The 22,463-nt window shown below is 36.6% G+C and overlaps 1 protein-coding gene across 6 annotated transcripts in view; it reads right to left on the reverse strand.

Moving 5' to 3' along the window:
- WDR41 (WD repeat domain 41) overlaps nucleotides 1–22,463 on the reverse strand; it is a 188,861-nt gene that overhangs the window by 39,930 nt on the left and 126,468 nt on the right. For 5 of the 6 annotated variants that reach the window (XM_049649692.1, XM_049649691.1, XM_049649694.1 and 2 more), the window contains one exon: nucleotides 7,356–7,471. In XM_049649692.1, the coding sequence (XP_049505649.1) occupies nucleotides 7,356–7,471 (116 nt within the window). Of the gene's footprint in view, nucleotides 1–7,355; nucleotides 7,472–9,728; nucleotides 10,196–22,463 lie in introns of those variants that run through there. The other variant, XM_049649695.1, reaches the window with a different exon arrangement.

Here is a 22,463-nt window from a genome sequence, read left to right on the forward strand (position 1 = left end):
TCTGACTCTGGATTTTGGCTCAGGTCACTATCTCATTGTTTGTGAGAGTTCGAGTCCCTCATTGGGCTCTTCTTCGCTGACAGTGAATCTGCTTCAGATTCTGTCACTCCCCCTCTGCCCCTCCTCTGGTTGTGCTCTCTCTCAAAAAAAATAAACTTAAAAAAATAAATACCGAAATAGATTTTTATTTATCTTTTTGCTAGAACTACTTGAAGAAAATCAAAGAAGTATGTAGAGACCTGTAGAGAAATGAAAGGGAACTTGAAAGCATTTTCATGACCCAGAGATACTGATGTCATTGATCCTTTCATTAGATTTACTTGAACATGATTTTTTTTTTCCTTAAGAAAAATGCATACATCAGGGCGCCTGGGTGGCTCAGTTGGTTAAGTGTCCAACTTTGGCTCAGCTCATGGTCTCACAGTTCGTGGGTTAGAGTCCCGTGTCAGGCTCTGTGCTGACAGCTCAAAGCCTGGAGCCTGCTTAGGATTCTGTGTCTCCCTCTCTCTCTGCCTCTCCCTCGCTTGCACTCTGCCTCTCTTTCTCCAAAATAAACAAACATTAAAAAAAATGCATACAACTACATAACTCTAATATGTCAATGTCTGATGTCCCTCTTTAGTTCACATACATTGAAGGTATTGGAAGATTCCATAGTTTTCATGGTCATTAGGAAAGGTAAACCCTTTGTAAATTCTCCCCTCCACCAAATCACAAACAGGAAGCTAAACTACACATCAAAGTTTTCAAGTACTAGAAAACCAAAACTCCCTGTGATTTCTATTAAAGGGAATCTCTAGGGGTACCTGGGTGGCTCAGTTGGTTAAACGTCTGACTTCGGCTCAGGTCATGATTTCACAATTGGCGGGCCCGAGCCCTGTGTTGGGCTCTGTGCTGATAGCTCAGAACCTGGAGCCTGCTTTAGATTCTGTCTCCCTCTCTCTCTGCCCCTCCTCCCTCATGCTGTGTCTGTCTCAAAAATAAATTAAAATGTTAAGAAAAATTTTTTTAGTAAAGGGAAGCTCTATTTACCTGAGCTCAAGTTTCTGTGAAAGAATTTCTAACTACTAAAGAAACATCTTGGCCTCTCTGCCCCACCAGTTAAATTAGTGTGTGAGAATGAACTGAGCATGCTCAGTTCAAATCCTTCAGGGCTTTCTCTGAGGATGTGTTTATACAGAGAGGGAACATTCTGGTTTGCTCTTGTTTTTGAGGTAAGCTTACATATGAGTGGGAGGCCTGCAGATGTCCAGGTGTACCAGTGATTTGAGTGATATGTCTACCCACCTCAGGATAAAGTATGAGAAATCCCAGAGCAGTTGTATATCAAAGCCAACATCCTTTAATCCAGCTTTTTGCCAGTTATTACTTAATATGTTCAGGTCCATCTATGTGATTCCTGCATCCAGTATCTAAGAAAAAGTTTTCTTGTTTTTTCATCTTTAAGTTTTATTTATTTTGAGAGAGATAGAGGAAGAAAGATGAAAGTGAGGAGGGGAGGGGCAGAGAGAGGAGGAGAGAGAGAATCCCAAGCAGTCTCCACGCTCAGCACAGAGCTGATGCAGGGCTGGATCACACGACTGTGAGATCATGACCTGATCTGTAATCAAAAGTCAGACGCTTAACCAACTGAACCACTCAGGTGCCCCTTTAAGAAACAGTTTTATACCCAAACAAAAATACCTTTCAAATTGGCATTTTTATTTCCTCTATATCAAATATATATCATTTTTCAATTTTTCATTATGGATAATTTAAATGTATATAAAAGTGCAAGCAGTATGACAAAAATCACCAGTTACTCATCATCTCTCTTCAATTATCAACTCATGACCAATATTGTTTCATCTGTACCACACCCAATCCCCCCTCTGCAGATTATTTTGAAGCAAATCCAATTAGCTGTATTTCATCAGTAAATATTTCAGTGTGTATCTTTTAGGAATCCTTTACATCAAAGTTACCATTTAATTTCTTAATGTCACCACATACTCAGTGATCATACTTCCCAATCTCATGATTTTTTAAAATTTTATTAGAAGGAGGATCTAAATAAAGTTCATAATTGCAGTAATTGATATAGCTTTAAAGTCTGTTGTTCTATTTATTCTTCATATTTTTCTCCTTGCAGTTTGTATACTCCAACAGGAAATGTAATTTCTCATAGTCTTTTCTTTGTGTGCATGTAAGGTTAACAGCCATCGGTAAACTCTCTAAATTTATTAGAAGTTGCAAAATTACAATATTCCAATTCCACAATTTTTCCTAGCCTGAATTCTTCTATAAAAAGAAATTTCCTCCCATCAATTATTATTGATCCCAGATACAGTCTGTATAGGAAAGGCAATACAGATCTTGCAGATACCCCTTCAGTACAAGCTGCCCAGCTCTCAGAAAGGTGGTTACTAGCGTCCACCTGTTGACTTCAGGGTCCATTTCAGTTTTGAAGCCAAAGTCATACTACCTCAGTTGGCTTCCAGGTAATGGAACTTAAACAAGGTGGTGGAAGCCAGAAGCATGTTCCTGGATGACCCTCAGCTAATGACTAAGCAAGGCAGAGTTAAAAGTCCCAGTTACTTCTATCCAACATAGAATTCCCCTAAAGGGCATTCTTTCCTCCAGAGCTCCCCATGGGGCCTATAGAGACTTTGTCAGATCTAGACCATAGTCTGAGACAGCTCCCCTTGTCCAATCCTGCTTCTTTCTCTGTCCCTTCACTGGTGTTTCTAATAAACCATTTGCATATTTAATTCCATTTTGTTATCTGCTTTGCAGGGAACTCAGGGATTAAGAGGGTCTAAATCACCTTGACTATTGATTTCTATTCTCTGAAAAGAAGAAAGATAGTCTTATCTTAAGAATATTTTCTTAAAGATATAGCATACTGTTAGTGAATTATCAAACTCTACTGAGTTGACTTAGTTTCTTGTAAATGTACAGCTTCACCAGCTATCCTAAGGGCACATTTTGTTCTCCAGTCTGGCATTTCATGGGTCACCTGATTCTTTTCCAGTCATGATCACCATCCTACATAACCTTGTCTGTTTCCTGGAGGAGCAAGGAATGGTCAAATGAGCAACAGAAAAAACTATTCTTAAAATGTGTTATGAACTCAGTTTAGTTTAATGTGTCAAATGCTAGAGTATTACATGCAATTTTAGCACAGTCCATTATTTGGAAGACTCTTGCTGAGGCTTAGCCTTCTTTAGTGATCTCCCAATCAATATGACCCTTACTTCATGTTCAAAAAACACTAAAGAAGAAAAGAAAAGGCAGCTGTCTGTTAGGTTATACAGGATTTATTTGGCATCTTCAAAAACCAATCTGTGAAAATTTTCCACTCACTGATTTTAGCTGAGCCACCAAGAAAACAAGAAAATCCTTCTGCAAAATTCTCAATAAAATGATATTATCTAAAGACCTGAAGCGTGAAACCTGGATTACAACAGCTGACCAAAAAACCAGAATGTAAGGTCCATAAAAATTAAATAAAAAACATAAAATATAATATGTATTTTAAAACTGAAAAGGTATTTCTGTAATTTGACAATGCAAAAATAATATACCTCTGGAATAGTAAAGATAATTCTAAATTATCTAAACTACAAAATTGAGAATGAAAATGCTGTGCTCTTAATTCCATTTAAATAAATACTTATACAGTTTGTATATTTCTTGTATCTTTCTTACCAGTAGTGACCATTTAGTTTTTTTCTTTCAGTGCAGAATTCAGTTTTTTAAAGCAAAACACAGATTGAAAGTTCTATAGGTCTGTGACTGACAGAAAACCTTCCTAACTAGATGTAAATTTTGGCACAGTAATAACTTGAATACAAATAATTAATCGTGACTCATGTAGTAATATCTTCACTTTATTGCAAAAGCCAAAATGTAAGTTTTGCATCCATTTTTAGACATTTAGATTCACTGCGGTGGGCAGCAAACATGGCCACAAGTTATTCTCCCTTTGTCTAGCACCATTTACAATAGGACTTAGTTGCTTCTCCCCTCAAAAGGTAGAGTTTATTTATCCACATAGTGAATTTGGCCAGCTCCTGACTTGCTTTGGCAAACAATACAGCAGCAAACACCACAAAGACGTGAGAAGAGCTTACAACAGGGCTTTCCCTTTCGTTCTTATGAGAACTCCATGATCACTACGTGCACAAGCACTTGAGCAACCTTATGAAGAGTGATCCCAGTCAACCCAGCTGAGTCCATTGTCAATCACCCAGCCCAGCCCATTTACCTGTTGACCAGAGATACATAGGTTAGGTTTACTACCTAACCAAGATCAGCTGATCTTGGCAGAGATGGAAAACACCCACCCAGCTGAACCTAGCCCAATAATTGGTGAGCTAAGTAAACAGCAGGTTGTATTAAACCACTAAGTTTGGGGTGGTATTTAAAAGAGCAATATATAACTTGATACACTTATCTATAACTTTCTACTGTTAACAGAACATTTACTACATCATTAAACAACTTATTTATAAAGGAACATCACTGTGGGGAAAATGTAATCAGATATTAGCATTTTCACAATGATCATTATTCTAGGTGATGGCCTTTTCTGCAGATTCTTATTCTAACTATGTAATAAAAGCCAAGAGGACATTTCAGAGGACAGGTAGTAACAAACATGGAATCTTAACAGTTAATCTATATAAAAATTTAAAGATCACATCCTGAAAGTACACTGTATATTTTTATTTAATTTTCTTACACAACATGATCTGAGGATTCCTTAAGACCCAAATATTAGTGATTATAGTCTAAGAAAACTTTGGTTTGTGACCGTAATTCATTCCAGGAACATGCTTGTAATCCAAAGCACTTGTATATTAAAGCAAATTTCAAGAACCATTGGCTCACTTGTGATCATGCAATGTTTGGAGTCACACACTACTCATACTACAAGACACTGCTCGTTTATCAAGTTAAAATTTATTAGAAATGTTTGCTCATCTTGTGGAACATTTGCAGAACAAGTTACAATCCAAGGTTTTACTATATTTGGGTTTTTTTAAAACCTACTTAGCAACTTACTATGGTAAAACATGTAAGGAACTTTAGCTGTCCAGGGGCAGAGTGGCTCAGTGGCTCAGTAGGTTAAGCATCTGACTCTTGGCTTCGGCTCAGGTCAGAATCTCATGGTTCTCGAGTTAAAGCCCGGAATCAGGCTCTGCACTGACAGTGCGGAGCCTGCTTGGGATTCTTTCTCTGGCCTTTCCCTGCTCTTGCCCTCTTTATCTCTCTCAAAATAAATAAGTAAACTTTAAAAAAAAAAAAAAAAATTTAGCGGTCCAAACATCCCATGTTTCCAGCAATGCTTAGCTTCAAAAATCTGACTGGCTGGCTGACTAAAAAATCAGAGTGTCTCTTAGAACATATGAGCAATGAATACTACCAAAGGGCTGAAGATTCTTATATTATGGTTTTCATGTTATGATTTGTCTGGGTCATATCACAACAAAACAGTGTTGGAAGGCTAGTAATATATATTAGGTCAATCTTTTCAAGCAAAAGTTGAGGAACGTAGTGTTGTACAATAATGTGGCAGGATTTTGTCCCTCGTTTCTAGAAGGGAGCTGGGCTCCTCAGAACTCACCTGTGTTTATGCTAATGAGATGATTTAGGGTGGGATCCCTAGACAATTAAGGATAGGGGCTGGCCATGTGGGAAATATGAACCACGTAATTAAAGGTTTGGTGCTGTGAGCCCTGGGATATCAGCCTGACCCTCCAACCTGGGGCTGAAGTATGGGGAAAGGGCAGGGAGAGAAGGGCTGGAAATTGAGTTCAATCAGGTGGCAAATGACTCAATTATTCCTATGTAATGAACCCCAATAAAACTCTGGATAATAAAAACTCTGGATACTCAGAACTTAAGTGAGCTTCCTTGTTGGTAATACATACTGATGTGCTGAAAGGGTGACATGTCCTGAAGACAGAGAAGCTTTAGATCTGAGATCTTTCTAGACCTATGCATCCATGCATTCAGCTGGTCCTGACTGGCATTCTTTATCATAAAACTGCAATTTTAAGAACAGCACTTTCCTGAGTTCTGTTACTCATTCTAGTAAGTATCATACCTGAGCCGGTAGTGGAAATTTGTAGCCAGTTGGTCAGAAGTGTGAGTGGCCTGGGACCCCTAGAGATTACAACTGGCGACTGATGTGCAGAGAGTGCTGTGCAGGACTGTGTCCCTAACCTGTAAAATTTAATCTAACTCCAGGTAGTGTCATACTTGCACTGCACATGGGAAAAGCAATACCAAAGACATTAAAAAAAAAAAAAAAAAAAGGAGAAGACAAGGCTAATAGACATGAGAAGTGATAGTCAGAATTAGGAATAATCACAACAGCAGTCACCCATGGAGTCAAAAATGGAAAAAAAAAAAAGTATCAAAGGTAAAAGAGAAGATTAGAGATGATAGCAGAAAAATTGATAGGAATAACAGATGGGGGTTCGGGAGTTAGGATGGCACAAAACATGCACACTTAATATTGTCTGTGGGGTCATATTCATTCATTTAACAACTATTAATCACCTGCTATATGTAAGGCACTGTCTCAGGTACTAAGGATACTGTGGTGAATAAGAAAAACATGCCTCCCATGAAGTTTAGATTCTAGTGAAGACAAATATTAAGTAGTTACACAACTACTTAGTTACCTCTAAGTTACTAATTAGTTACCTCTAATTATTATTATGCTACATGCTACAAAGGATAACCTTTAGTTGACTAAGGGCTTAATAAACAGATACATACATCAGAAATGAGCTAAATCTACAATCCTAAAACCTACATACCTCATCTCTATTTGCAGTTAAACACAGTATTATCTCAGTTGACAAGAAAGTAAATAATGAACATTTTAAAAGGATTTCCTCATTAACAAAAGATTCAGATTAAATATTTACTTTCTACTAAAAATAGCACATTCCTGGTAGGTACTTGATAGTTAAACATTTCCCATATGTGTTTCTCAAATTTAGGTTCACCTTAACAAAACTCGTTTAAAATTTGTTTACAAGCCAATTTTAAAGTCATACACTTCTTCTAAACTAACAAAAAATTTTCCTGAGCAAAAAACAAAAAAAACCTCAAATAAAAATAACCATCAAATCACCAAATATGACATGCTGACTTCTGGGCAAAACATGACTTCAGACGCATATTTCATTAAGATGCAGATGTCAATTTCGAGTAAATAGTTGAAATTTTTAGATCAGATGATCAGATTTGAAATTTTTAGAAAAGATGTATTAATTATGAAGCTGTTTTCAAATATACAATTCCCTAAAAGCTCTTTCCAAACAGTAGGCAACTGGACAACTAGAGCTTCTTACCTGTATTCATCTAACTGTACCAGAAACCGTACAATATCATGATGAGCTTTCAGTACAAGCAGTTCAGTGTAGGGATTCTGGGTTTGTTCTTCACCTATTGTCTGTAAGGGAGATTTCTTGTATTGGATAAAAAGAAAACAAAAACAAGAGAGAAAGAGAAATTAAATTATTTATGATAAATAACCACAGCGAAATAAAATACCCTACTACATGGTGTACATCTAAGAATATAAGACTTAAAAGCTATAAGATATCATGTTCTAATACTATATATGATTTCCCCTAATATCAACTAACTGCCAATTTAACATAAAATATTTCTCTTAACCACAAATTCACATCATGAATTTTTTCTTCTTTGTTAGAAGTGACATAAATATAATCCTTAAACTCAGATCTTCATTCTTCAGATTGTTATCTAAAAACAATCTAAAAGGGAAGAAAAAAATCTCACTCTTGCATTCATTTTAGTATTTTTAAGTCACAATATATTTACAAAAAGGGTGAATTTTATGTTAAGGAAATTGTATCTCAATAAACCTGACCTAAAAAAATCAGTGGGCCAATCTAACTCAGTATTTTAGAATGAGTGTTTCTCAATTAAAACTTGACAACAAAACTGCAGATCAAAAGGGTAAAATAGAGACTATAACAGTGCCTAGCTCATTATAGGTACTCAATATATGATTGTTGAATGAATAAAAGAAAGGATGAAATCCTTCGGAGTTGATAAATTCAATAAATTCCATTTTGGACAGTAAGTCTGATAAGGATAATTGCTAACAGAGAATTAGGTCACAGCCCATAAGCCAGACACTGTGCAAATCATATACGGCATATAATTCACTCAACAATTCTGTAAGGTAGGTCTTATTAACCTCATTTCTGTAGTCAAACCCAATACTATTTCATGATAAAACCTTTGTTCTTAACCTCTGAACCGCAATTTCTCAAACTTGCCACTACTGAGATTTTGGGCCAAATAATTTTTTGTGGTTGAGGACTATCCTGTGCACTGAAGAATATTCAGCAGTATCTGTAGTTTCTACATACTAGATGCTAATAGAAATCTAACCTTCCTCATCCTGAAAATCAAAAAATGTCTCCAGACATAGCTAAATGTCCCCTAAGGGCAAAACATCCCACCAGAGAAATACTGTGAAACTAGAAGTCTGGATACAAAGTTCTCGCATAAATTAAGGAAAATCATTGGTTCCAACAATGCGCAAATTCACAACAGTTATACAAAACGTGGAACTAGCATGCCTAAGTGTTTTCCCAAAAAAATCATCCCCAAAGCAGTGGGTGCTATCTATTTATCCCATCTCACTTCTGGCAGTGGTTCTGACTAGAAAAACAAAACTGAGAAATCTGAAAACTGTATACCACTTGCCCTAAATGAAAATTTATCAGGAATGGCAGAATCAGTTAATCTAATTATATGATTCATCAAATAATTGGGTTAATTCTAAATTATCATGTCACATAGATGATAATTTCCTACAACTTTTCCATAATCCTTGGGATTTCAGCCTATCTGAAATGAGTTTAATTTGAAATAAATGCTTTTAACAGGCAGTAAGCCTCAACTGCAAAAATATGAGGAAGTTAAAGTGAGAAGGTTGCTGACTCACAACAACCCAAATTTTTCATTTTTAACAACCTAAACAACTACTTCCTATGAGAAATAAAGGGAATTCAACACAAATTCTAATTCTCGGATGGCAAAGAAAATCTTTCAAGGTTCCAAAATTATTGTATTCAGTCTTTCAAATGTAAATTTCATTATAGTCAACTCAATTATTCAGGCCCATGAAGAAAGCCAGACTATGGAACCAAAAAACAGCAGTTAATTACAAAATCACTTTTTTGACTTTGAAGCATATTAATTTCTTAAAATACTTCTATCCTTTTTTGCTCTTGGGTAAATCAAATATTCTATTTCCTGAGCAAGCATCAGTTGGTGGGAAATGACACCAACTCTAATAAACCTTAAGTAGAAAGTTGCAGTCACCACTTGTTTCTCGTAAGCCAGATACTTCTATAATTGAAATGAAGCTAGTTTAAGCACGGAGAAGGCTAGCTGAATGTCCTTGAGCCTGCTGTTGAATCACATCAGCTTCAGTTACCTCCTTTTGAAACAGGGATATTTAATTCTCAGGATCTTAGGGGGATCAACAGTTCAGACTAGCCACAGGAAGGGCGTCCCCCGCACGCCCGCGCGCCAACCCCGCCCTTGCCGGCCTCCGAACCCGCAGGCCCCGCCTCCGCCCGGGTCTCCCGCGTCTGGATGAGGCACTGGACTCTAACAAAAGCCACTGGTCAGGCATGCTCGGCCTCTGTGGCGGCAGGCAGAGTCGCCAGGGGGTTTACCTCGGCCAGTCCCTGAGGTTCTCGGCCTCCCCCGATCAGCCATCGCAACATCCGGGCAGCGGCAGCTTCTCGCTGGGCCCAGGACCCAGTCAGCCTGAACTCTGTGCGGGGCTCAGCCTTCTATCTCCTGGGCAGCAGCGCAATGGAGACACTAATACTTGCCACCCCAGACTTGGCCTGGGAACGAAGAAGTACAAGGCGAAGCCCAAAGAAGAGGGAATATTTGTGTCCCCAAAGCGCTGCCCTACTCAGACAGAGAGGCTTGGTTTGGGGCAGCCAAAAGCTAGAATGGCGGAGGGGATTCAGAGGCACGCGTAGCACCCAGTGAGCACGCGCGGAGGCCTCGCCAGGTTAGCGCTCGGAGTTTAGGTAGCTTCAGCGGCCCCTGGTGGACATACGTAACACAGCACTTGGAGCCCGGAGAGCAACCAGTACCAACAGCCTCCTCCTCCTTCTTGATTGGCTTTTGACCTTCACTTGGCTGGGGGGCTAGAAAACTAACCTCTCCAACCCCCTGGTTTCCTAAAGAACTGGCTAGAGAAGGTGTACTTCAGTAGATTCTGCATCTGGACAAATCCAGTGGCACGTGTGTACACCAGAATAAATCTGACCAACATTTATTGTGTGCTGTAGTAGAGGTGCTAAGTAAGGCTTTACATAAATTCTCATGGTAACGCTATAATGCCTATTTCATTACAAAAAAAAAAAAAGCCTGAAGCTCTGAAAAATCAGTAGTTTATCTAAGTGACTACACTGAAAATGGAATACAATCTCCATGCTGCTCCAAAACTACTGCTCTTGACTTTCTAACCCAGAATCTCCCTAAATAATAGAAGGCACTTTAAATCGTCTGTTGTGACTACTAGATTTTCTTAGGCATTCAAAGGGTTGTGGTCCTCTACTCTGGCTGCCTATCAAAATTATGAGGTAGCTTTTGAAAAACACACATTTCCAGCTTCCACCTCAGACTTACTAAAACAATCTCCATGGTTAGAACATAGGAATTAGGGTTTGGGGAAAGTTCTTCAGGTGATGAGTAGCAAGGTTTGAGGATCACTGGTCTAGGGACTACTAATACTTATGTCTGTAAAAGTTCATGCATATATTTGCATATGTGATTATTAGGTTCAAATGAGGGTCCTAGCAGTAAATTCTTATAGAGAACCTACCACAATTGTCCCAACCACTGCATTAATTCAAAAACATGTACTGGGTACAGATGCACCAAGATCCCAAAAGCAGTAAAATTGCTGCTCTCTAGGATCAAAGCAAAATGTACTGGACACCACTAATAGAGGGCCATACCCTCTACATGAAGGTATGTTGGCTATAGGCAGCTGATCAATGTAACTACCAGTCCCTGGAGAACTGGAATCTTCTGTGATCCATCTTTGTATTCATTGTGAATGCACTTGACAAAGGAACACTCAAAAAGGTCAGGAAAAGGTTGCCCTCAGTGTGCTAGCCCAAAATTGTAGTCTGTATGCAAATAAAGAGACCGAATAGAGACTGACTAGCCCCTAGTAAAGGGGGACTCATCTTAAGTGAAACAAAACCCAGAAACACCAGGATTTGGGTCCTGGAAGGTCAATCTTCAAATCAGGCAACATGGTTGCCCACGTAGACTAAATTTTATCCTTCTGAGTTTCCATATTCTTGGTGGGGAAGGGGTTCCCACTGCCTCGTTAGTCTGATCTCAGAACACTTTTCTGGTCTCTAAAGCACTGGTCCATGGATGAAGATTTTCTCCCTTGGTTCCTTTTAGGGCAGCTGAGAAAGAAATTTATAAAAGATTCTATGAGAGTGACCTCGGAGAAACTGGAGGAGTAGGAAGCACCAGGAATCCCCCTCTCTACCTAGACAACAAATGTACTGGCAGACTTAATATAAACTATTTTGAAGCTCTAAATTATATTTAAAAGTTTGCAGCTTTCAGGGGAAGTCTTGGCTAGCACAGACCCTGGCCATCATTGTTTCAATCCCCATTGACTATAGCTGCTTACAGGGCATTTAAAGGAATAACATCTTTATGTTTCTTCCCTGCCCTTTTCCTTATTTTGGGCCTTATATTAATTTAAAGATTAAGTCATTCAAAAGCAACCACATACATAGAGAAATTTAGAAACCCACATGTGCACAGGGAAAGACACTGGCTTAAAAAAAGACATGAGGAGACCTTGAGCTTTCAACTCAAGCTAATCCCCAACACAGAGACACCTTTCAACACTCAAAAAACAAAAACAAAAACAATCAAAAAACATCAAATTCTGGGGAAGGAGGGAAATCTGATTTCCAAAGTTGACACATTAAAAGATTCAAATGTCCAGTGTTTTCAAAAAACAAAAAACCAAAGGCATACAAAGAATCAAAAAGTATGGCTCATTCAAAGGAGCAAAATTAATCGACAGAACTGACCCTGAAAAGCCTAGACACTGAGATTATTAGACAAAGACTTTTTTAAAACTGTCTTTTTATTTTTATGTTTATTTATTTATTTTGAGGAAGAGACTGAGAGAAGAGAGTGGAGAAGTGGCAGAGAGAAAGAGGAAGAGAGAGAATCCCAAGCAGGCTCCACACTATCAGCACAGAACCTGATGCAGGACTCAATCTCACAAACTGTGAGGTCATGTCCTGAATTGAAAATAAGAGTTGGATGCTTAAGTGACTGAGCCACCCAGGAGCTCCTAAAATTGTCTTTTTAAAGACGCTCAAAGGGGGTGCCTGGGTGGCTCAGTCGGTTAAGCGTCTGACTTCAGCTCAGGTCATGATCTCGCAGTCTGTGAGTTCGAGCCCCACGTCGGGCTCTGGGCTGATGGCTCAGAGCCTGGAGCCTCCTTCCAATTCTGTGTCTCCCTCTCTCTCTGCCCCTCCCCCATTCATGCTCTGTCTCTCTCTGTCTCAAAAATAAATAAACGTTAAAAAAAAAAATTTTAGAAAGAAAAAAAAATAAAGACGCTCAAAGAAGTACAGGAAGACAGGGACAAAGGAAAACAATGCATAAACAAGATCAGAATATCAATAAAGAGAAATACATTATAAGAAGGAGCCAAAAGGGGCACCTGGGAGGGTTCATTCCATTTTCTCCAATCTCTCATGTCACAGACTCCAAGATAGCCCATAACAATGGTGGCAGCAACAGTGACTACCAAGAGGAGATCGCAGGAGCCAAAATCCTGAAGGAAAAGAAACTTCTTCATTTGATGAAGTTAAGGCAGCAAGATGGTGGGTCCAAAGCTTTTTATTGCTCTTTACATCTTTACATTTTATTGCATCTTTACAATGATGGAAGTAGGTGGTTTCTGACCAGAGATCCAAAGAACCTGAAAGTACTAGAGAGATAGCAGAAAGGGAAAACTCCATAAAATATTGAATTAAACTCCAGGGCTCACTTCTCTCACCTGAATATGCATCGATCTTATTCTAATTAGCATACGAAAGACACTGAGAACTAAGCTAACAATTTCACTCAATCCAAGACTAATTACTAGGTGGTACACACATAGGACAAATTCAACTAACACTGCAAAAGCTTAAACTGAGCCAATATTGGAATCACAGTCACAGGTTGGAACTTGTATCTAAATCTAGCCAGGTAAACTACTAAAAAAAATCCCAACATTCTCTTTAGGAGTTAAATAAAACCATTTTTTAGTGTCATATTTCAAAGGCCCAGAAATACAATCCAAAATTACTTGGCATATGAAGAAATACAAAAATCTCAACTCACATGGGAAAACACAATCAACAGCTGTCAATAACACGATGACACAGATGCTGAAATTATCTGACAAAGACTTTAAAGAGCTACTATAAAACTTTAAATGGCAATTGTGAACATTCTTTTTTTTTTTTTTTAATTTTTTTTTTCAACGTTTTTTATTTATTTTTTGGGACAGAGAGAGACAGAGCATCAACAGGGGAGGGGCAGAGAGAGAGGGAGACACAGAATCGGAAACAGGCTCCAGGCTCCGAGCCATCAGCCCAGAGCCTGATGCGGGGCTCGAACTCACGGACCGCGAGATCGTGACCTGGCTGAAGTCGGACGCTTAACCGACTGCGCCACCCAGGCGCCCCCGCAAGTGTGAACATTCTTGAAACAAATGTTAAAATTTGAAACATCAACAAAGAAATACAATATATAAAATAGAAGAACCACAGAAATTAAGAATGGAAAATACAATGCTCAAAATCAAAAACTCACTGTATAGACTCAATAGCAGAATACAGATGTTAGAGTAAAGAATCATGAACTTGAACAGAGAAAACCAATGAAACTAAAATCTGGGTTTTTTTTTTAAGAGCAATAAAATTGATAAACCTCAAGCAAGACTGACAAGAAAGGAGAAAGAAAGAAACTAATTAGCATTAAAGGGAATGAAAAAGAGGATATTACTACAGACCCTACTGACATAAAAAGATAATAAGAGAATATTATAAATAGCTCTATACACAGATTTCACAACTTAAAAGAAATGAACCAATTTCTCAAATAACAAAAACTACTAAAACTCATTCAAGCTCAAAGAGATAGCTTAAGTAGTTCTATAACCATTAACAAAATTGAATTCATAGTTTAAAATGTTCTGAAAAAGAAACTTCAAGGCCCAGATGGCAAATATTAATGAAAATCTCAGGAGTATTTCTTGTAGAAAGACAAGCTGCTTCTAAAACTTTACAAGGAAGAAAAGGGAACTGGAACACACTGTGAGACATTTTGCTATGAATGGAGGATCCTCAAAATTGTACAATTTAAAATCTTATGGTAATTGATCTCAAAGAACTTACAGTAGATTTTTAGGTTACCCTTGAGGAGATTCTTGTATTTTAAGAAGAAACAGCTGAAGAGTAACAAATGCTCACACAAATTAGTATTGAGTAAGTTTAAGGAGTAAGTTCTAAGAAAATCTGGTTAAAAAATAATCATCAGAGTTCTGGAGATTGATGACACAACAATGTGAATGTACTTAACACTAGTGAACTCTGCATTTCAAAACAGTTAAGATGATAAATTTTATATTATGTTTATTTTACACAATTTAAAATAAAAAGTGACATCATCAACATTAAGGAATAAGTTTTCTACCATCTTCCCCCCAACTAGCACTGATTTAGATAATCACCCATGGAGGTGAGTACCTCTGTGAAACTCTGGGAGCCCAGCAGAAAAGTTTCAGCATACCATCAGAGAAAAAAAAAAAAAAAATCCAAGATTAGACACATTCAAGAGGGTAAAAGGAACAGTTTTACTTTACCCACATCATCCTGCCCCCAAGATGGCATATCTCAGTGACAAAAAAAATCTTGTTGGCCTATGATTTCACCAATGGAGAAAAATGAAAGCATATCAGTGAGTTCCAATTTTCCCTAACTGTGCAAGACACTGTCAAAGGGAACCACTTCTTTCTTGTCCAATTTAGAATACCGAAGTCTGCTGCACAGCTGCGGGCTAGGGAGTGGCTGGGAGAAGAGCAGCCAATGCTCTCAGAGAGCATGAAACAAATGGGGATCCTATGAAGAATCTACACATTACTGGAATCCCAGAGAAGATAGTGGGAAAAGAGCAAAACGCTTGTTTCAAGAAATAATGGCTGAGAAATTCCCAAATCTGGGGTGAGATCTGGATAACCATATTCATGAAGCTAAAAGGTCTCCAATTAATTTCAACCCAAAAATATCTTCCCCAAGGCACAAAGTGATAAAACTCTGAAACCAAAAACAAAGAAAATCTAAAACCAACAAGAGAAAAAAATAGTTCATGTATAAGGACATCCTCATAAGGCTATCAAATTTCTCAGCAAAAATCTTATAAGACTAGGAGAGAATGGGATATTATGTTCAAAGTCCCGTAAGGAAAAAAAAAAAAAACTGCCAACCAAGAGTACTTTATCTGGCAAAGCTGTCCTTAAAAAATGAAGAAGGGACAAATACCTTTCCAGACAAACAAAAGATGAAGAAGTTTAACACCACTAGACTTGCCTTACCCAAAAATGCTGAGAGAAGTTCTTCAAGCTGAAATAAAACAAGAAATTAGCTTCCCCAATTTCAGTAATTAGTAACAGAGAACCATAAAGCAAAAAACACAGTGGTAATGGTAAGTATATAGTCAAATTCAGAATACTACTGTAAAATGGTAGTGTGCTAATCAACTCTAGTAAAAGGTTAAAGGGCTAAAGTATTAAAATTAACTATAGTGGGCACCTGGGTTTGTCAGTCAGTTAAGTGCCTAACTTGGCTCAGGTCATGATCTCATGGTTCATGAGTTCAAGCCTGCATCAGGCTCTCTACAGTTAGCACAAAGCCCGCTTTGGATTCTTTGTCCCCCTCACTCTGCCGCTCCCCAGCTTGTTCTCTCTCTTTCTCTCTCAAAATAAATAAATAAAGACATTTAAAAAATAAAATTACAATTAACTATAGTTAAAATAATTTATTAATGACTGCACAATACAAAAAGATGTGAACTATGATATCAAAAACAAAATGTGGAGGAATTAAAGGGGAGAGTTTTACATGCAAATAAAGTTAAGTTCTTATCAGTTTAAAACAAACTATTATATCTACATGATGTTTTGTGTGAGCCTCATAATAACCAGAAAGCAAAAACAGAGGAGAGAGACAAAAGATAAATAGAAGAAAAATCAAATTGTAACACTACAGGAAATCATCAATCTACAAAGAAAGGAACAGGGGGAGTTACAAAACAACCAGAAAAACAATTAATAAAATGGCATTAGTAAATCCTTACCTATCAATAATTTCTTTAAATGTAAATGAACTAAATTCTCCAATCAAAAGGCAGAGACTAGCTGAAGACCTAAGTATATCCTACCTACAAAAGACAGACTTTACTTTTTTTGTTGTTTATTTATTTTTTGAGAGAGAGAGAGACCAAGCACAAGATGGGGAGGGGCAGAGAGAGAGGGAGAGAGAGAATCCCAAACAGGCTCCACTGTGTCAGCACAGAGCCTGATACAGGGCTCAAACTCACAAACCATAAGATCATGACCTGAGCTAAAAGCAAGAATGAGCCACTTAATGGACTGAGCCACTGAAGCACCCCAAAAGACTGACTTTAGCTTTAAGGACACACAAAAACTCAAAGTGACAGGATGAAAAAAAAAGTTTCATTCAACTGTAAACCAAAAGAGAGCAGGAGTAGCATACTTATAATAAAATGGACTTTAACACAAAACTTCGTCAACAAAAAAGGCCATTATATGATGATAAAGGGGTCAACTTCTCAAGAGGATATAAGAATTGTAAATATATATGCACCCAACATAGAAGCACCTAAAAAAATTAAGCAATACTAAAAGATTTGAAGGGAGAAATAGACAATACATACAATAACAGGGACTTCAATAACCCACTTTCAACAACAGATCATCTAGATAGCAAATTAATAAGAAAACACTGCAACTGAACTAAACCTTAAACCAAATGGACCTAACAGACTTATATAGAACATTCCATCTAACAGCAGCTGAATACACATTCTTTTCAAATGTACATAAAACATTCTCCAGGTTAGATTACATGTTAGGTCACAAAATAAATCTTAACAGATTTAGGAAGATTGAAATAGCAAATTTATGATTGCTGAAATCATACCAAGTATCTTTTCCAACCACACTGGTATTAACTAGAAACAAAAACAAGAGGAAAACTAGAAAATTCACAAATATGTGAAAATTAAACCACACACTCCTGAACACCCAATGAGTCAAAGAAGAAATGAAAAGTGAAATCAAAATATCTTGAAACAAACAAAAAAGGAAGCAACATAACAAAAATTATGGGATACACCAAAAGTAGTTCTAATAGAAAACTTCATAGTGATCAACACCTATATTTTAGAAAGGAAAGAAAAATCTCAAACAAACAACATTACAACTCAAGGAACTAAGCCCAATGTTAATAGGAAGAAAGAAGTCACAAATATCAGAGCACAGATTAAAAAGATAGCGACCAGAAAAACAACAGAAAAGATCCATGAAACTAAGAATTGATTTTTTAAAAAGGTAAACAAATTGACAAACTTTTAGCTAAACTAAAAAAAAAAGACTCAAATAAAATCAGAAGCGAAAGAGGAGATAATATAACTGATACCACATTAATACAAAGGATTACTATAAGAAACTACTATAAATAATTATATGCCAACAAACTGGATAGTCTAGAAGAAATGGATAAATTCCTAGAAACATACAACCTACCAAGACTGAATAATAGAAAATCTCAACAATGGTCCAATAATAAGGGAAATAGAATCAGTAATCAAAAAACTTGCCAACAACAACAAAAAAGCCAAAGATCAGATGATTTTACTTGTGAAGTCTACCAAATATATTAAAAAGAATTAATGTCAATCCTTCTCAAACACTTCCAGAAAATTAAAGAGGAAACATTCCCAAACTCATTTTACAGGGCTAGCAATATCCTGATACCAAAGCCAGATAAAGTGACTACCAGAAAATAAAACTAAAAGCCAGCACTCCTGATGAACAGAGATGCAAAAATTCTCAACAAAATATTAGCAAACCAAATTGAACAGCACATTAAAACATCATATACCATGAGCAAGTGGTATTTACTCCTGGGATGCAAGGGTGGGTTGACATATGAAAATCAATAAATGTAATATTTATCAATAGAATGAAAGATAAAAATCATAATCACCTCAACAGATAGAGAAAAGCATTTGACAAAATTCAATATCCTTTTTTCATAAAAACTCATGACAAATGGGGTAAGAAGGAATGTACCTCAACATAATAAAAGCCATACATGATAAGCCCACAAATAACATCATACTCAATGGTGAAAAGCTGAGAGCTTTTCCTCTAAGATCAGGAACAAAATAAAGGTGCTTACTCTTGTCACTTCTATTCAACACAATACTGGAAATCCTAACCAGAGCAATTAGGCAAGAAATTAAAGGCATTCAAATCAGGGGGAAAAAAAAGTAAAATTGTCTTTGTTTAGAGATGATATGATCTTATATACAGAAAATTCTTAGGACTCCACCAAAAACTAATAGAACTAATTAGTTAGAACTAATTTTAAAAATTCAGTAAACTTACATAATGCAAAATCATTGTTGAAAAAATAAGTTGCATCTCTATAACAACAGTAACAACAAACTATCAGAAAAAATCCCACTTGCAATAGAATCAATAACAATAAAATATCTAGGAATAAATTTAACTAAGTAGGTGAAAGATCTATAAGACATCAAGAACTATAAGACAGTGATGAAAAAAATAGAAGACACAAATAGAAAGATACCCCATGTTCATGATCAGAAGAGCTGATATTGTTATGTCTATACTACTTAAAACCATCTATGAATCCCTATCAAATGCAATCCCTATCAAAATTCCAATGGCATTTTTCACAGAAATAGAACAAACCATTCTGAAATTCATATGGAATCACAAAAGACCCCAAATAGTCAAAGCAATATGGGGAAAGAAAAACAGAGCTGGAGGCATCACACTTCGTGATTTCAAACTACATTAGAAAGTTCGAGTAATCAAAACAGAATGGTACTAGCATAAAAATAGACACATAGACCAATGTACCAAAATTGAAAGCCCAGAAGTAAACCTTCACATATAAAGGTAACTTTAGTATTTGACAAGAGAGCCAAAAATACTCAACAGAGAAAGAAAAGTCTCTTCAACAACTGGTGCTTGAAAAACTGGTAAGTACATACAGAAGAATGAAACTGGACTCCTATCTGAAACCACTCACAAAAATTAACTTGAAATGAATTAAAGTCTTAAACGTAAGACCTGAAATCATCAAACTACTAAAAGAAAATAAGGGAAAAGCTCCTTGACATTAGTTTTGGCAATAATTTTTTTGGACATGACACCAAAAATATAAGCAATAAAAAACAAAATAAACAAGTGGGACCACATCAAACTAAAAAAGCACAGCAAAATAAACAATAAAAAAAACGAGAGGGCAATGTTTGTAATGGAGTAAAATACGTGCAAACCATCTATCTGATAAGGGGTTAATATTCAAATTATACAAGGAACTCATACAACTCAACTGCGTAAAAACAAATAATTTAATTTAAAAATGGTCAGAGGATCTGAACAGACATTTTTCTAAAGAGGACATACAATTTGACAATAAATTATATTTTTAAAAAATAAATAAATAAAAAGGACATACAAGTGGCCCACAGGTACATTAAATGATTCTCAACATCACTGATTAGCAGGGAAATGCGAAATCAAAACCACAATGAGATGTCACTTCACACCTGTTAAAATGGTTATTACCAAAAAGTCAAGAAATAACAAGTATTGGTGAGGATGTGGAAAAAAGGAAACACTGTATACTGTTGGTGGGGATACAAATTGGTGCAACTACTATGGAAATGTCATGAAAATTCCTCAAAAAATTAAAAAGAACTATTACATGATCCAGCAATCCCTCCTCAGGGTATATATCCAAAGGAAATTAAATAATTATCTTGAAGGATATCCTCACTCCTATGTTCGCTGCAGCATTATTCACAATAGCCAAAACAAAGAAACAAACAACCTAAGTGTCCATTAAAATATGACTAAACAAAGAAATGGGGTACACACACACACACACACACACACACACACACACACACACACGACTATTATTCAGCCATGAGAAAGGAGGAAATCCCTCCATTTGTGACAACATGGAAGAACCCTGAGGGTATTATGTTAAGTGAAATGAGTCAGACAGAGACAAATATATGATCTCATGTATATGTGGAATTTTTAAAAGCTGAATTCATAAAAACTAGAGTAGAATAGTGGTTGCCAGACACTTGGGGGAAACAGGGAGATGTTGGTCAAAGGGTACAAACTTCCAGTTATAAGACAAGTAAGTTCTGGGGATCTATGTAGAGCATGGTGACCATAGTTAACAACAGTGTGTTATATACCTGAAAGTCGCTAAGACAGTAGATTTTAAATGTTCTCTCCACCAAAAAAAAAAAGATAATTATGTCAGGTGATAACTAACCTTACTAACCATTTTGTAATATATACGTGTATCAAATCATCACATTGTATACCTTACACTTAAAGTATGTTATGTGTAAATATATCTCAATAAAGCTGGAGAAAAAGAAAAAGAAGTATCACCATTTGTGGTAAGGTAAAAAAATTAAATTGCATTTTATGGATGTAAAAAATATGTATATACATAAAGTCAAATTGTACTAAGGGCTTACAACAAAAAACAAAACACACTGTCCAACCCATTCCCAGTGTTGCCTCCAAAAGCAACCACTTTGAAGGCTGTAGCTGCTCCTTTTTCAATTTACCTACATATTTCTGAAAATGTGCATACACTGCTATCTTTTGCTTTTATTTTTGTTCTCTTTGCATCATTTTGAGATCTTTGATTTCTTATGTTACATGAGGATTAACACTAACTGTAAACTTCACATTAAACTTCACATTAAACTTGCCTCATCTCACCACCGCAACTGTATTACCAATGTTCCTTTTTACCATCCTCTCAATAAATAACAAAGTTTTGGTTAAATCAATATTCAGTGTTTACAATCGTATGGCTGTGACATTTGATGGTAAATGTTGCTTACTCACTACTGACTCAAAGTAAAAGGATTTCATTCCTATGATGTAACTAGGTGTGGATCTCTTTATATTTATCTTGCTTGTATTTTATTGAGCTTCTTGTAGTTTATTGAGCTTCTTGGATGTGTAGATTAATGTTTTTCATCAAATTTGGGAAGTTTTCAGCCATATCTCTAAACACTTCTATTCCTTTATTCATTCTCATCCTTCTGATATTCATATTATATGTTGGTATGCTTAATGTGTCCCCCATTTCTCTGAGGTTCTGTCATTTTTTTCTTTTCCTTTTTTTTTTTTTTTTTTTTTTAGCTTACACAATTTATATCAACCTATTCTTCAGTTTGCAGATTCTTTTTTTCTGACAGTTCAAATCTGCTGTTGAAGCTCTCCAGTAACTTTTTCATTTTGGTTATTTAACTTTCCAAGTCCAAAGTTTCCTTTTCATTCTATTTTACAATTTTTGTCTCTTTATTGGTATGCTCTATTTGATGAGATGTTGTCATCACAGAATCTTTTACTTTTTTAAGGATAGCTTCCTTTAGTTCCTTGAACACATTTATAAAAGCTGCTTTGAACTCTGTGACATCCTATGTCTGGCATCCCTCATAGGTACTTTTCATTCATTCTTTCTTTTTTTAAAATTTATTTATTTAAATTCAAGTCAGCTAACATACAGTGCAGTATGGGTTTCAGGAGTAGAACCCAGTGATTGATCACTTACATATAACACCCAGTACGCATCCCAACAAGTGCCCTCCTTTTTAAAAAAATTTTTAATGTTTTATTTATTTTTGAGACAGAGACACAGCATGAGCAGAGGAGGGGCAGAAAGAGAGGGAGACACAGAATCTGAAGCAGGCTCCAGGCTCTGAGCTGTCAGCACAGAACTCGAACTCACGAACCACAAGATCATGACCTGAGCTGAAGTCAGACGCTTAACCGACTGAGCCACCCAGGCACCCCCAACAAGTGCCCTCCTTAATGCCCATCTCCCCACCCACATCCTCTCCAGCAACCCTCACAGGTAGTTTCTGTAAAACTGAACTTTTAGGTAATACAACTGTATCAACACTGGCTGCATATTTCTCTTTTTCTCTGGTGCTTATTTTTGTTGTTGTTTGCTTGTGTATTG

The sequence above is a fragment of the Panthera uncia genome, assembly GCF_023721935.1.
Source record: "Panthera uncia isolate 11264 chromosome A1 unlocalized genomic scaffold, Puncia_PCG_1.0 HiC_scaffold_17, whole genome shotgun sequence".
In the NCBI taxonomy this organism is placed as follows: domain Eukaryota; kingdom Metazoa; phylum Chordata; class Mammalia; order Carnivora; family Felidae; genus Panthera; species Panthera uncia.